At 40.3% G+C, this 16,790-nt stretch overlaps 1 protein-coding gene across 6 annotated transcripts in view; it reads right to left on the bottom strand.

Moving 5' to 3' along the window:
• ss (aryl hydrocarbon receptor spineless) overlaps positions 1–16,790 on the bottom strand; it is a 38,069-nt gene that overhangs the window by 16,110 nt on the left and 5,169 nt on the right. For all 6 annotated transcript variants that reach the window (XM_089262235.1, XM_030384956.2, XM_089262250.1 and 3 more), the window contains exon 3: positions 4,427–4,617. In XM_089262235.1, coding sequence (XP_089118361.1) covers positions 4,427–4,617 — 191 coding nt within the window. The remainder of the gene's footprint in view (positions 1–4,426; positions 4,618–16,790) is intronic.

Raw genomic sequence — 16,790 nt, 5'->3', positions numbered from 1 at the left:
CGCAATGTTGTCTGCCGCATTCTCTTGCCTTAGACCTCAACTCTTTGCCAAAACTGAACTCGGCCGAGCGGCGTGACAATTGAGAACAACAACAACAACAACAACAACAACAACAATAGTGGGTATCAACCTTCCTCCCCGAGGTAGGACAGTCGTATTTAAAGTGCATTGCCTGACTGATTGCATGTCCGCCTGCGCCAGGGCGAGCCATTGTCTGGCTATAGATTTTAGCGGAGCCATCATCCATCCCCTCCATGGCTGCTAATGGGCCTAAACTGGGGCAACGCACGAAAGTCATGTATATGCACGGAAAAATTGGCGAGTCTCGGAGCTTAGTATGTTTATAGGTTAAGAGCTGAGCCTTGGCCCCTTGGGCTATGCGATTCGCATAGCTCATGGCCATGAGCTCCATTAACAAACGCTTAACGGCAATTTTGATAATAGCATAACTACCCGTACCAGCCCCCTCTATCGAAAGCATAAATTTCGTTGCCTGGACAGGTGACCTTGTTAGCATAATAGAAACTGAGCTGAGCTGAATGCTGGGGGAATACATTGAAACTCAGCTAAAAGCTGTGCCCAAGCTCATGTGACGCATTCGCAGGTTGCCACACAGCGGCTATTGCAACTCGCTTCCCACGAGATCTGAGCTCAGAGAGAACTAGATCTCAATAACCAGTCTCCGCATATGAGCCTTCCAGCCAGACTGGCTGGCGAATCTATTACGGTCTTACGGGTCTAAGCCAAGAGAGTAATGTATGCAAGACTTTATATATTTTTCATATTTTAATCATGTGTGGGAACTCTGGTTGGCAATCCACGCTTTCCCACTGCCTGGCTCCAATTACCAAAAGCGTCTAAAGTCAACTGCGACTCAACTCATTGCCAGCCTCTGTCTGTCACTCATTCAAATCTCCATTGTCTTTGCTCAGCTCTGATCTATATATGTCGCTGCGATGCAATGAATGAATATCTTAAGAATTAAAAGCATATTTGATTGGTAATTAATGTAATTCATATATGAATAGTCGATTATCCATTGACCTTGTAATCACTCTATACATATATATTAAGATCTTAAAGCATATCTGATTAGTTATTAATCCGAATCATATATGAATATTCGATTATCCAACTGAATCCAGTGTCATTAGAAAGCTCTGATCGATATAGGCCTTTGCAATTGACGTATATATTCTCTTAATTCTGAACTATGATGTCACTGAAACGAATGCATTTAAATCATATATGCCTAATAATTTATGCAATTCATATATGAATATACGATTGGCAGCATCTATATAGGTCTTTACCATTCATATATTAATATTCGATTTTCAAAATTTGTTTTCATTCGATTTATATACGTAATACGTATACATATTCGATTGATACGACTCTCGACAGAATATTTAATTTTCTAATTTGAATTGAGTATATTGCAATTCGAAATAAATTTTAGGGTCATGATATCGATTGTCCTCTTCAAGACTGAGTTAACGTTCAATTTGCTTATTGGGCAATCTAATTGCTGGGTGTTTGTTGGGAGCGGGTCTTCTATAGAGAGAGCTTTGGTTGGTTGGATTGCGTGCAATCAGCATTTGGAACGGTTAAACAAAACTATCAATGAGAACATTTTAGTTCATTTTGCAGTTAATTACGCAACTCATCAATTAGGCAAGGCGGGTGGGCGGGGGCGGTAGCTGGCCATGGCAAAGGACCAGAGAGACGTAACGAGTACATTAAAAATGTACAAATTGCGCGTCTTAACAATTATTACTGGCCATAAGGCGCCAACGCTTGGCCAGCATTTATGGCGTGGGTGGACCAGACGGGGGCTTCGGGCCAGGCCAAGACAATGGGCCATTAGCAGCGCGCTTTAATTATTTAGCTTCTTTTTTGCTGTCGTTGTTGCTTGTGTTGTTGTTGCTGTTGTTGTTGGTGCCGTCAAGTCTTTAGGTGTATAGGAAAGCTGCTTCGCAAGCCTGGCGAAAACGAAAACGAACTTTGCTTTTCATTCATTTTTTCTCTCCTTTTCCATTTTTTCCCTCTGGTATAGAGAAAACTTGTTCGCCGTTTCGCTTTTGCGCAAGTCAGGGTCAACAACTGCCCCTATATAGATGCAGGACGTTTGGTGTCTGGCGAGCAACCCTCCAGTGGGCCATTAAATGTATACACACACACACACACAGATACACACATACATACACATAAATATGTACTGGCACATAAGCATAGAACAGAGCTTTATATAGGAAATTCTCGCCCTCTCCATCACTCACTCTCGCTCTCTCTATATATGTATATATACATATATCTCTCTCACTCTGTCGCTCTCTTTCTGCATCTTAGTTGCTATATATAAATAGTTATATGTATATCTAAACCTTTTTCGGCTGCTTCAATTAATTGCATTGAGTGCTCAAGTTTTCGAAATCCCACAAGCCGAGGCTCACCTCACACACACACACACACACACACACCCACGCACCCACGCACACACGCTCCTGGATGGGGTTGGACTCTGCAGTAATTGTAAATTAAATGATCCTGATAATATCCGAAAAACATCTAGGCAAACAAATAAAGCCGAAACGTAAACAAACTTTGACCTGTGCCGCGACGTTTTGTCAAACCTCCGGACAAACATTAGATGTACAGAGACATGTATATGTGAATGTGTATAGACAGGACACTGGGCACTCACGGGAGCACACGGCGCAACGGTTCTGGTCCATTAACCCGTCGTCGTCGTCGTCGCAAAGGAAACGCAGCGCGTGTCTGTTTTTAAACCAAGTGGTCGTTGGCCTCTAATGAAAGGAAACTTAGGATCATGTATTGACTTAGCCCACTGCAACCGGGCACGTGTCCTGGCTGGCGGACTTGAACTGGCCGTCGCAACTGTTTGCGATTGCAATTAACGCCCAACTGCGTTTTGACCGCTAATTGTCAAAATATTTACTCGACTATTTTCAGTGCTCGCCCGTGTCCAGCCACAGCCACAGCCACAGCCACGGGCACAGGATGAGCCCAGCCCAGAGAGCTGGACGTGACACGTGAGTCACAAATGTCGCGCAAGGGGTCTGCGAGCATGTCCTTAGTTTCTCGTTCGAATTTCCCAACAAATTTTGCACTCACATTTAATTAATGCTCAGAGCGGGCTCTTCATCTGCCTGATATACTATATAGATATACATATATAGCCCCACAAAGGGCAATTAAATTTATGTCGTTAAGCACTGCGAAATGCCAATGAACTAAGTCAATAATTAAGCCATCAAAGCGTCCAAGTTCGTTCTCCTTTTATTGCATTGTTTTAATTAATTTAAATTAGAAACGAACAAAAGTACAAAAAAAAAAAAAAAACAAAAAAAAAATTTAGGCTAAAATTTCGAAAGGAAACAAAAAACAACCCCTCCATTTACGGCAATGTTTGGGTGTATGAGTGTGCTGATATGTTTGCTCATTCGTCTGATTCGATTTACCAGGCCCCAGAAAACTTTACCATTTCTCCATTTCCTATTCGCTCGAGGCTCACCTTTAATTCGTTTACCAGGTGGGCCAAAATAAAGTCGGAAAACTTATGGGTAAAAACAAAATGAAGATAGGACGGACTTTGATTTTTTTCAAGACTAACCTAATTTAAATAATACGACATATATAATGTAATTCTGTAATGACAATCGTATTTTACAAAGTGGAACAAATGTGAAATGCAATGTCCTAAATATTCTATCGGAATATACAAAATATCCCAATTCCGCTTTTATTTTATACAATCTTAATCTAAATAATAACAGGTATAAAGAAACTGTTAATATCTATTATATTATATTAATGTAAAATTCAATATCCTATATATTATCTATAGTATCTACATCTAATACCACTAGTTTCTGGATATCTGAAAATTAATTCGGTGAAAGCAAAACAAACGAAAGCTAAAACAGAAACTAAAATGTGTCTTTCTATTTTTGTTTTTCCTTTCCTAGTTCGAGTTTAATCCGTCAACAGAACTAATTTCGCCATGTGCGTGTGTTTATGTTCCCAAGTAAGTGTGTGTGTGTGTGTGGGTATCCCTGCGCAGGGATCAAGACTAGGGAAACATAGACAACGTGAGAGCGTGTGTGTGAGAGAGAGAGGAAAGGACGCCCCACTGCGGCGTTGAAATTAGTTTTGAATCATTTATGAGTCATGTTTAGGGTCTGCCACCATTCAGTGGCAGTGCTAGCATAATCGATTTAATAGGCCAAAATGTATCGCACCGTATGGCTGAAGAAGAAGAAGAGGCAGCAGAAGAAGAAGACGTGGGCCAGTCAGCCATATGGGATGTGGCCTGAGATAGAGGTTACGAATGGGAGCTGCCAGCTTTAGCCTCGAACCACCCTCTTAATGCTAGTTGCTCAAAAATGATAGCCGTACTTACCTTGAAAGTAACTTTTGGTTCTTAAATAACTAACGGACAGCCTTAGTATGCTCAGTCGATCCAGTTTGCTAAGTATGTTCTGCTCGAAGGGCAGCAGCGAGGCAAGCAGATCCAGCTCGGCATTGAGGCGCTCTCGATGCCGTTTTGATGGATTGCTCTTAGTGACGCCATCCTTGGGCGGGGGCTTCAGGCTGCAGAGAAAGATAGAAAGAGAGAGAGAGAGAGATAGTGGAGAAAGTGAGTGGAAAATGAAAACAAATTTCATGCATGTAAACGTTGAGTCAACCTTCAAAACGCAGCTGACGGCGTGAACTTGGAATTGGAAAAAGAACAGCGAACGGACGAAAAGGTCAAAAACATTAATTGCAGTTATCAGTTACCCCAGAATAATGGATAATGGGTATTAGGTAGTGGTCGTAGGTAAACCACCCTCACAGGACGCGGGCATAGCCACTCGATTAGGAACGGCCACTTGATCTGTTAATTACATAAACAGCCCCCGAAATTGGGCCTGAATAACAACAATCTGTTGGCCTCTTTCCGCGAATCAAATCATAAATCCCCACCACAAATTGGAGCACAGCAAATCTGAATGTCCAATTAAATGCCATAAAGCATAAAGGAATCCCGGCCAGAGCCATTGTAAATCTAAATGCCGTATGTGATATGATACCGGCCAGGAACCAGCTCCAGCCATAAAGCCAATAAATGCATAGAGTGCCCGACTCTTTTATGATGGCTGGCGATTCCCGTCCACTCGTCGAGCATCCAGCTCGCTTAAGCCCGCATTATCTTGGCCGTAAGCGTCCAAAGTCGAGGATTTGCCACTTTGATGAGGATTTACATAGCTGGCAAGCATTCTATACTTATTTCTTCTGTTGCTTTGGCTCTTGTTCATTGTTGTTGTTGTTGCTTTTGTGTTTCTGTTTCTGTTTGTGTTTGGTTTTTAATCATATTTTGTCTCATCATTTTCATTGACATTATTACAAAGTTAATTGCGGTTATTAAATATAATTACTGTTGTAATTTATGAGCGACCCCTTTCAGGGCCAACGTCAACCCACATAGCCTTCGCCCGCTTCCCTGCCCTTCCCACTGCTCATGGTTAGACTCTTTTAAAAATTGTCGTTTTTATTTTCATTTTGTCTTTGTTTTTATTTTTTCTGTGTATTGTAAGTACATTGAACATTTTTATTGTTTCGCGCTGTGGCTCGAATTTTGTTGAACTCTTTGCTTCGATACACACTCGCGCTGAGTAGACTCACTTGAGCTGAGCACGCGGCCAAGTGGCAAACAGGAGCCGGGAGCAGGACTATGTGGGGCGATTGCACGTAAAAAGTTGAAATGTATTTAAGTTAATTGCTCGACATTTTTTGCCTCGGCTGCAGTTTGGCACTTTTTTTGAGCTGCTTTCCACGTAATTGTCAGCGGCATGTCCGTTCGGTGTCAACGCCGGGACGACATGTACTTCAAATTGCTAAAGGACCTCCAATCCCCAGCAGAATGCACCTGATCCGGTTGCCAGAGCGAGGCGTTGTTTTGCGTGTGTTGTGCGCTTTGTTTGGTATGCAGCGCTGTCGCCAAAGATAACACACGGCAATGAGTCAAGTGAATCATTCATTCATATTCACTACAATCATGAAGTCTCGATAAAATACCGCAAATAATACAAATGTCAAGCGAATTAGATACGATTTTCTGTGAAGTCAAGTCGAGGAGTTGGAGTTGGATTTTATGATAGACTATTTCTAAATATTACTTGACTTAAATGAGTACAACAGACAATAGAAAGAATAGATATTACGACACACAAATAATTTCAAATGAATTTTTTATTCGTAATAACTAAATATGTGAGTCAAAAAAACTTTTGCTAGTCATATTTATTTAGCTCAATTTACTTCTGGAGATTCATCTTTTTCATTGCTGAAAATTTGAAAAGTAAAATCCAAATAAATTTCATATTCATTACAGCAAGATCTTTCAGGCATGACTTCATGACCTATTGTACTCTTAGTTACTAATGACAACAAGTAAAAAGTTTACAGTCTTTAAACATATGATCCCAAGATCTACATCATATTCTTCATGTTTCAGCAAGATCTTTCATAACTAAATTTCAAGTATTAATGACAATTTAATTATGTTTTAAGTGATAGCAAATTATTAATATTAATATTTATTAATATTTATTTATTTATCTACTAATTCGAAGGACTTCCATGGTTTCTTCTTTTCAGCTCTCTGCAATTACTTTTTACTCTGCCAATTAGTCAAATATTCCAGTTCCCTGTGCCCGTCGTTTCGAGTAATTCGTTGAGGCTTGGTTTCATAAGCATACAGTGTAGAGAATACTCTGAAAAGCCCACTGTGAATCATTGGCATATTAAATTCACAATACAAATCCATAAAGTCCCGCAAATGGCAAATAAACGTTAATTAATTTAATTAAATGCGAGCTCAGAACTTTGGGGCGATTACGAAGTAGGCGCAACGCAAAAAAGCAGAATTTAGAAAATTATTGGTGTCTGGCGGTACGAAAAAAACGAAGCAAACACGAAAAACGAAACAGCCGAAAATGACGACTAAAGAGAGACGAAACTGAGGATAAACGACAAATCGCTGAAGGAGTGGGTGATTATATAGATGAGTTGATATGGTATAAGTATGATCAGAGACGATGATAAAACCGTTAGACGCATTGGAATGCAATTTGAATTCGAGCCTTTCCCAATTTCGAATGCCGAATTTCGAGATTCGAGTCAAGGCTGCAAATTATACTAAGGCGAAAGGCGAAGAGCGAAAACGTAAGGGCTACAATACCAAATAACTTAGCAGCAAATTAAGGACTACTCCTAATTGAGGGCATTGCGGCATTCGCCTGCAACGCGGCCGTCGAATAAAATGTATAATTTTCTTATTATCTATAAGAAGGCAACGGGACTGCAAAGCCACATACAAACAGCAGCAGCAGAAAAAAAACCTCAAGAGACGCTCTGCGAGGAGGGCATGTAATAAAATAAATTCCATAAGCAACATTCCCAAAAACAAAACAATGAAACAATCGTGCTTCGAACGAATCAAGTAAGAGTACTCCAGTGGGGTATGCTCGCCTAGAAAATATCCCGAGTTCGGCTCTGAATTACAGATGTCTCTTTGATTGCATGTGAAATTATATAGCAAGGGCTAAAGCCCTACACTGCAATTGGATATATCAGATGTAGAAATAGAAGACGGGTGAGGTATTCCAATTCATATATCATGTTATGTGTTTATTTGCGATATTTATCGATATTCAAAGAGATCGTTTGCTTTCGATTGAAAGAACAGAAAGAAATACTTTATATTGTCGGCCACGCCTCCTTCATCCTCCCCCTTTACATACCCTTTAAAAAGAATGTTGTACCTCATTTTCCACGATTCAGGGTATACAAAATAAGAAAGAAGTGAAACGGGCTGAAAGAAACAGAGCTTTTGTCTGCTGAGTTTGTTGTTTGGGGAAGTATTCCTCAAGGGGTGGGAGGGGTGTTGGAGGTGGGATAGACCATAAAACGTCGCTGCTGAAAGTGGCGTACAATCCTAGCGAACAAACGATAACTGCATAGCCGGTACGGTGCGGTAAGGCATGGTACGGGCTGGTCGGGTCGGGTCTGGCCTGGTCTAGTGGTGTGGTATGTGTGTTGGCCACAAGCTTAGCAGGAATTGTAGCGAGCAGAGCCCAACCTATTCTTAGCCCCAACCTCCGCTCCATTTTTATTTAGCTTCGCTCATTTCATTCCATTTTCCTGCATTATTTTTGCCATTTTCGTTTGGCTGCTTTTCTTTCTGTCAGAGCTCGCAATTTCCCTCATGTCTTTTCGCCTTTCTCTCCATTTCTTTTCTTTTCCCCATTATGAAATGAATTGCTTTTAAAGAAATTACAATGCGGCAGCAACCAGAAATTGCCCCAAGGGCTGCCATTTGGATTTCGATTTAAAAAAAAATATATATATAGAAGAATAAAAAACAATGCTACGCCCACGAAAAAGAGGACGCAGTGTCCTTTGGCTGCTAGCTGCAGCTCTGCACTTTCAGCCTTGGCTAAAAAATTAAAGTCAAGCAGATGCAACTGCAGCAGCTGTTGCTATTGTTGTTGCTGTTGCTGTTGCTGTTGCTGCTGCTGTTGCATGGGTGTCAAGGGTCGACAGCACTGGGGCTTTGGGTTAGCCAGCAGCAGGCGTCAGCCAATTGTTGTTGTTGTTGTTTCAGTTGATGTGTTTATAAACAAATGACACGCAATCCTTTGGGGTGTAGGCGGGCCAGTCTATATGTATGTGTGCGAGTGTGTGTGTGTGTGTGTGACGGCACGTGAGCCCAACTCGTTTTAGTTATTTTGCAAGCAACAGAATTACGCATGGCAGCATGTTTGATCTTTTTTGCATGCTCGATTTGCCGCCAAAAATCTCGGCTTACGAGACACACATGCACACATGCACACACACACACACACACACACACACACATACCTACACGCAACTAGCCAATTCATTCATACATAGCAATGCTCTATCTCTCTCTCTCTCTCTTTTTGCACTCCCAGCTAGCTCTCTCTCTCTCTCTATGTCTATGCGTGCGCCACATTCTGCTGCGTGCCACAAAAGTGCAGCAATGTCGCTTCTGCCGCCGCCGTCTGGCAGCCAAAAACGCAAAGTAGCGTGTCTCCTGTCCGAAACAAAGAAAACAAAAATTAACCGAATCGCGTAGGCGTCAACGCAACAACAACAACAACAACAAGAGCAACAAAACCAACAACAAGCCGAAGCCGGCCTGTTTTAGTGCATGGCACAATTGTTGCAAACTAATTGAATTTTGCATGTTATATCGAAGTTAATATTTCTGCATCTGGCTTTCAAGTGCAAGTGGATCAGGGCAGCCTTGACAAAGGTCACTTACAACTGGGCAATGTGCTTCGTCATGGGCCGAACTGGCAGCCAAGCCAAGTGTTTGCCTTACAAACAATTGAGCTGACAAGCGAGACGACATAACCATTTCATCACTTAGGAATTGAGCAATTGAGGAAGCTCTAATCGGCTGTTCCCGACTACCAGATGAACTGAGCCCAGACTGATCTGCGTTCGTACTCCACATAACCATGCCAAAATTTATAATTAGTCAAAGCTGTGATATGATAAGTATCTTACAATACCGAAAAGCATGTGTGAGAAATAAATAATTAAAATAATTATTATCTAGATTTGCTGTTCGGCATGCCCGATTTCGATACCAGCACCGTCATTTCACAATAGCAAATTTATGTTTCGTTTTAGCAATGATCTATATATTTATATATATATGTATATCTGTTGATATATTAGAATTGTTGATATTTTAGTATTGGGAAAAACTCAGAGGAGTTATCTAAAATATTACAAAACTCAAACTTTTTCATATATACATTAAAATATAATCTAATAACTAAAGATTAACAAGGTTTCTAGCACATTAAATTGAGCTGGTATGTGGTTGTATTATAATATTACAGTTATTTAAGCCCATCCGCGTTATAGGGAAATGCAGCTTAGATCGAAATATTTTCATTGCATTCTCGTTCAGATGACTCAATGTTTCTGGCATCTTTTATAGGGTCAGCTTGGAATGGCATTTTGATTGTTGTGTCTTTCAATGAATGTCACATTTAATTGAATTTGCATGCACAACAGCAGCAACAACAGCAACAACAACAGCAATGAATAAGAACCGAAATGATGTTCATTCTGTGAAATGTCAACAGCGTGAAAATGTCAAAACAAAAGTTAAGCGCCATTTAAAGAAGCTGTCAGCGAGCAAAACAGAAAGAAAAAAAACATAAAATTCAAATTGCTACCGTTGCAGTTGCAGTCACAGTCCCAGGGTCCACTTAAATGGCCAAAACAACAACAACAACAACTACAACTACAACAAGAGTAGCAGCAGCAGCAGCCGCAGCAACGGGTGAGACAACACGTTGACTTAATCTATGGATCCACTTAATGGATCTGCGCCAAATTCACGCATAAATTTGCCATTGAGTCGGGTGAGAAAAGCGTAGCGGCTGAGCTGTTAAATTTAACGAGCAGATCCTTTGCCCTGCTCTCCATGGAGCTCAGCTCATTAATTTTGTCAACTGGCAGAACAAAAGCCGGAGAATCGCAGTAGCTGCCCCCAGACGCAGGCGAACTACAAAACGATCGAGCTGCGATAAAAAAAGAAGCAATATCCAAAATAAACCGAAAAGATGCTGCGCGCCAAGTGAGGAGCAGGCGGAACACTTAAGACGGGGCTCCACATTTCCCAAGACCCAGCTGGTCTGTAGGCGCTACAGCGGCCGAGTTCAGGACCCCGCGCTAATCGCCCAACTAAACCAAAAATGAATAAAAGAAGAGCCAAGAGCATCGCAGTCGAAGTCAATCGACTGAATAATACTCGTTCGGGGTCTAAAAATTACTTCATATCTTCTGATTGTCAATTTATTGGACTCTCTGTTGAGAATGGGAATCCAAGGAGAGCCCTTGCACGATTATATATCAGAGATGAAAGAGAGAATGAGATGACTAGTAGAACACCTGGATTGTTGATCCATCAAAGCCAATATACTCTGCTTGAACTTAGTGAACGAGTATGCAGAAACACGCGGAACCTCTAACCACTCGGGTACCCACTCAATGGCCAAGCGAATTAAGTTGTTAACGCATTATTTGCATATTTCGAATCGGTGGATGCCACATTAAGATGCCTTCATTTGCATATTAATTGTGCAAAACAATTTCAAGAATAAGAGAAAAACGAGCCAAGCACACATTCGAGTGACAATCGAACAAGCAGCCAGACCTGTTGGCCGCTTCCTTTAAGGACTGCCCCTAATGAAGTGATAAATGTTTTAGCGGCAGACTTTAAAGGGAAAATGCTCGAAGATGAGCTATCTGATATTCTAGCAATGCGAACTTGCAATGACAACTGTCAAAATATGTTAAATAACGAAATTTTGCATTCTAAAGTAAAACCTTCGTAAAACCTTTAATATATTTAAAAATTTATGAATATATATTGTTAAACTGTTAAACAGTTGAAATATGTCAAAAGGTGAGAGTAATTTAATCTGGTATTTCTAAGTAATCTAATCTATCTATCTATCCCAAAGTTTTCATAGTTTCAATTGTAGAATAATTAATATCATTACAAATCAAAATGAAGTTTGCCATTATGAGCCTATTTTTATATATGTGATTGTATTTGGGTATATCAACTTTGATTTCAGAGTTTAGATTTAATTTCTTATATATCAGATAATATCTAGTGCGTTATTCTTTTTGCGAAAATTGAGTTATGGACGGAGCTTTTTGCGAGCCATTGGCTAATGGCTTTTTATGGCCTTATGCAGGTCTAGGGAACACCATTAGCTTTATGTGAGCTTTTATGATCTGGGCAAAGGGCACTTAGGAATTATTTGTGTGCAGGCCGAGTACATAAATATACAGTTATAGTTGCTAATATGTGCAGTTGTTGTTATTGTTTTGTTGTTGGATTTTCGTTTTTATGATTGGCCCAACATCTGTGAAGAAAGTTCAGCACAAGAATAACGTCAACTATGCCAGCAACAGCAACAACAACAACGGCAACAACAATAACAACAGTAATAGCAACAAGAACTTGGCAAAGGCAACTCATTTATTTTATCGATTAAACATTTTTGCGATTCGCGCAGCGGAATCTTGAGCGAGCCGGGCAACATTTTTTATGTGCGCGCTTGGAAAAATGTATCTACTGACACAAACACACACACACATAGTCACACACACACACACACACACACACACACACACACACATTGAGACGGCGCGACATCAAAGCGTTTGGCAAAAGCAACTTTGAAAACCTTTTGACAGCTGTGCAGAGGGCAGAGCAGAGGGTTGGCTGTGGGGGTAGCTGAGGAGCAGCTGACTGAGCGGTGGGAGTCGGTGGGGGTTGGCCGCTTTTGGCAGCTTGTGGGCGCGGTCTGCTTTCCACGCCCGCCACCCACTGCTTTAGCTAGGCCGCTTCTTCATTTTTGGAGGCGTCTACAATGAAATGGGTGTGTGTGTGTGTGTGTGTGTGTGTTGGTGTGTTGAGCTGTGCCCAGTCACAGCTCGTGGCGCATTTATTTTGCTAGCTATGTTCTTCAAACTATTCATTTATTTATGGCATAATTATAAAAATTATTTGTGATTTCAGAAAAGACAGAGAATGCGGTAAATGAATTTTCTGTTTTCAGTTCTCTGTTTTTTATTGCGATTCCTTGGCAAAGGGAGCTATGAAAAGTATCACCTGCCCGTAATGGACTGAGTTGAGCTGAACAACTCGCCCTGCTCAAGCGCTCCACTTCAGCGCACACCGCACAGTTGCCCGATTCCTGGCCAAGTCCTGGCCTCCTGATCCTTTGGGGTGGATTTTTATGAACGCTTTGACTTAATTCAAAAATTCTTCTGTTTCGGCCAGCAGAGAAACAAAGAAAACGAAAACATGTTTTACTACATATATTTAAGCTAGGCGCGTTTCAGGCAGGTGGCCTATGGATTAAGGATTGAGGATTGGCCCAACCGGAGTTCACTGACACCCCAGCCAAGCCTCAATGCAATGCAGCTCATCAGCTGCTCGAGTTGCGGCGTATAAGTTGACATTAAGAGCTGTTCAAATTGCCAGCCCAAAGCGTTTTAGCACCTTCTAACATGGCCCAGAGTGGCCTGAAGAGAACTTGTATCTGTATGTGTGTGTGTGTGGGTGCCTAATGGCAACAAAGTTTAGCCAAATGGATGAAAATTAAAGTGCGCTACGGCCACAAGGAGAAAAGTAGAATAAGTGAGAGAGAGAGAGAGAGAGAGAGAGAAAGAGAGAGGGGCTATAAACGACGGCTGAATGTGAGGCAGACAGCTGTTTGGCGATTTTAATGGCTGCCACGCCTACCCCCAGAAGGCTGGGCATGTGGAGCAGCACTATTTAGGCTTCGATACGCTGCATTACGCAATGGTGTTAATTACACACACACACACACACAGAGGGAGAGTGAGAAATACATATAGAGTGAGATGCAGCTAGAGCTCCGACTAGATAATCGCAACAGTAAGTAAAACAAAAGCTTGGGAAAATCGAGACAGTGTTTAACCAGTGGAAATCAGTTAATCACAACTGTCTACACTCAGAGAAAAGCTCGTAAAGGAAACTCAAATAATTGTAACTCTCAAACAAAATTGAAGAAAAATAAATCTTTGTTAGAATATTACATTTAAAGTAAATATTAATTAACTTGAATATTTCTTCAATTCGAATGAGTAATATTTATTCATTATACCTTATATTTATTGTAACTATATACAATCCATTGCCACGAGCGAATAAGATATTTTGAAGAAAAACAAGTGTCAATTGACGATAATCAAGTCGAATCAAGTTAATTGTTTGCTTAGCAATTAAATAAATAATCGCTAGTAATAGCTATTACAGCTATTATAAATTATCGACTAATTACTAATTATTGTTAGCCTATAGAGGACGTTAAATAATGTGAGTAGTACGAAATTGGGTCAATAAATATGTAGACGTAAATTTCGTATACAATTTCGTAAGATCAAATCTAATCTAAGAATTTTAATAACCCAATAACAAGTGAAGAATGAGTAGAAAGTTTCTACTAGAAACAGTAAAACCATATTTAAAATTGTTGAACATTCGATCCTCAAATGAAATGGAAGTATGCACAATAATTTCGATAACTTTATCCAGATCTATATATTCATTTATTTCAGATTGGAATACAGACTAACTTAAACCTCAAGCATTGGGCCTTTGGCCTAGTCATATACATATATACATACACTTATTACAAGCCTTAATTTACTGATATATGTATTAATATAACGAATATCTATAGGTTATGTATAAGGAAGTATTCCGAAATTCCTTTATACGGAATAAAGCGGAGTCACTTTGCATGAGTTTACGCAAACGGTTGACCTTTGATCTATAGCCGAATAGTTGAATATGTAGATAAGAGTAGGCTCGTTCGGGTAATAAACTGCATTATAAAGATGTGTTTTGTGTCGGACTATCTCTGAGTGATATCACACCCGGTCTCGCGCCCCAGCAACTGTAATTAAGCGAACAGCTCGGCGATAGCCCGCCTGATATACTTTAACCCCATATGAACTCTTCAAAGACAAAGCAGAGCACTCGACGTCGACGTCGGCGTTGGCGTCACTGTCAGCGACGCAGGCGCAACTAATGAGCAGCAGCAGGCACAAGGATAGGGGAGACTGGAACCACCACCATAAGCATTGGCCAACTGTTGTCTATTCATTTGGTCCAATCCCCACCCCACCCCCTGCGTTAGTCCTTTGGTCAATTCGCCGACCGAACTTCAACTGAAACTTTGCTGTGAAAATTTATGTTGTGCTCTATGGGCTGTTCTCGGTCGGCATATGGTCAGCTGGTCCGCTGGTCCGTTAGCCAGTTAGCCCGTTAGCCCGTTCGGCCGTTGGTCCGCTGACCCTCCCGAAAACGTGGAAACATATGTCAGGCGCGGCATTGTGGTTTACAATGCAATGGGAGAAGGGCATTTGTAAAATATACGTTTATTCCTATGTGGGAAGCAATTTATCGAACAGAAAGCAACACAAATCATTTATCATAATTGTGAAGACAGACCTCGAAAGTTAGTTTAAAGTTAGGCACTGGGTCGTTATAATCTATTATTATCTTTATTATTAATGCATTTTCTATTAATGATTAAGCTAATCAAATATTCTGTTGATGTTAAGTAAATTCTCATTTACATTCCAATTGTTGCTATATTTCAATTTGACTTAATCTTAGCTATATTTAAGCTGCAAAACTATATACATTTCTTGAGTATGCGTATTTTGCCCATGGGCAACGCCATGGCGTTGGAGCAATTTCTAAAAGTTTTACAAGCACTGGCAACTTTGCTATGTAACTCAATGAAGTTGTACAAAATATGAGCGCTTGAACTTTAAAGACAAGCTCCGTGGCCCCTTTGCATGTAGACAACAACAACAGCAACAATAACAAGAACAACAACTGTGGCTACAGCTAACTTGGCTAATTACAATTTCTAATGGCAACAGAGGGGGTCCTGCACCACTTGCTGCAATCAATAACAAGCACAACCAAATGCAGCAACAACAACAACAACAACAACAACAACAGCGAGCACAGCTCGCTGATAATCAATAAAGCAAAAGCAGGACTCATATATCCATAACAACCAACAAGTGGAACCAACCAGCCGATGCCGATGCCGCTGGCCATGCAGCCAAAGTTAGAGTCAAAGTTGCAACTTTGTGGTTCTTGTTGCAATTGTTGTTGTTGTTGCTTCCCTTCTTCGTGTTGTTGTTGCTGCTGCTATTGCTGCCATTATCGCTGTTGGGGTTTAAGGGAATCCGGCAGAGGTGGGCCCGAACGAACTTTAACTACTCGTGTTAATTGTTGGCCCTCGATTGCAGCGGATCAGCCTAGCATGGCCAACAATTAAATGTCGGGCAATGCATTGAGTGCTTCGACGCATGGCTATCGAAGGTGCTAGGTCTCACTCTGCCCACTTGGAAAGTTGTATGCACTGATGATACTATGGAAATTTGTTTAATTCCCAAGGAAAGTATTTCTATTTCTTATAAATTATTTAAACCGTTATTTATAAATAATGATACTCTTTATTTATTTATTTAGATTTTATTCACAGAATATTTTTAGTCTCGTTAGTTTTCTTAACTTTGTATCTCATTTATAGATTTAGTATTACAAGACATAAATATGTAATGGGTACCAAATGTGTTTCAGTTAGTAATCATGATATAAATTCGCAATCAAATACAAATCTAGTGTAATCCTCGGGAATACATTCTTACATAAATTGATTTCCGGATATATGTATTATTCTTGCTTTGTCTTATTTTATTTTCACTTTCATCTCTTCGACTTCAGATATCGCATTATTATTTGCAACTCATTTCACTCGTCTAATTTAGGTGCATAAATTAAATAAATTTCTCATTTCCTGGTAGAACTCTCTGTTTCTTTCACTGAATCCTTGCTGTCATCAGAAAATCATTAACAGTATCCAGCTGAGAAAAGGAGCTCAAACTGCTGAACTCGCGAATTCTCCCCCATCGTGTTGTGATTTCCCTCTACTTTCATTTGCTCTCTCTCTCTTTCTTCCTCTGTTCATTTCTCACTTTGCTTTAATCATATTTATAAATCTTTTCGTTTCGCGTTCTGATTTTCTATTTCTTTCTTGTAACTGTTTTATTTTTCAATAATTACAATACACTTAATTAATTAAGATTAATTACACTTAAGA

Source organism: Drosophila navojoa, chromosome 2 (genome assembly GCF_054131105.1).
Source record: "Drosophila navojoa isolate 15081-1374.11 chromosome 2, UAZ_NAV_1.0, whole genome shotgun sequence".
NCBI lineage: Eukaryota > Metazoa > Arthropoda > Insecta > Diptera > Drosophilidae > Drosophila > Drosophila navojoa.
The sequence above is the reverse complement of the archived record's forward strand: the minus strand, read 5'-3'. Positions and strand labels throughout refer to the sequence as shown.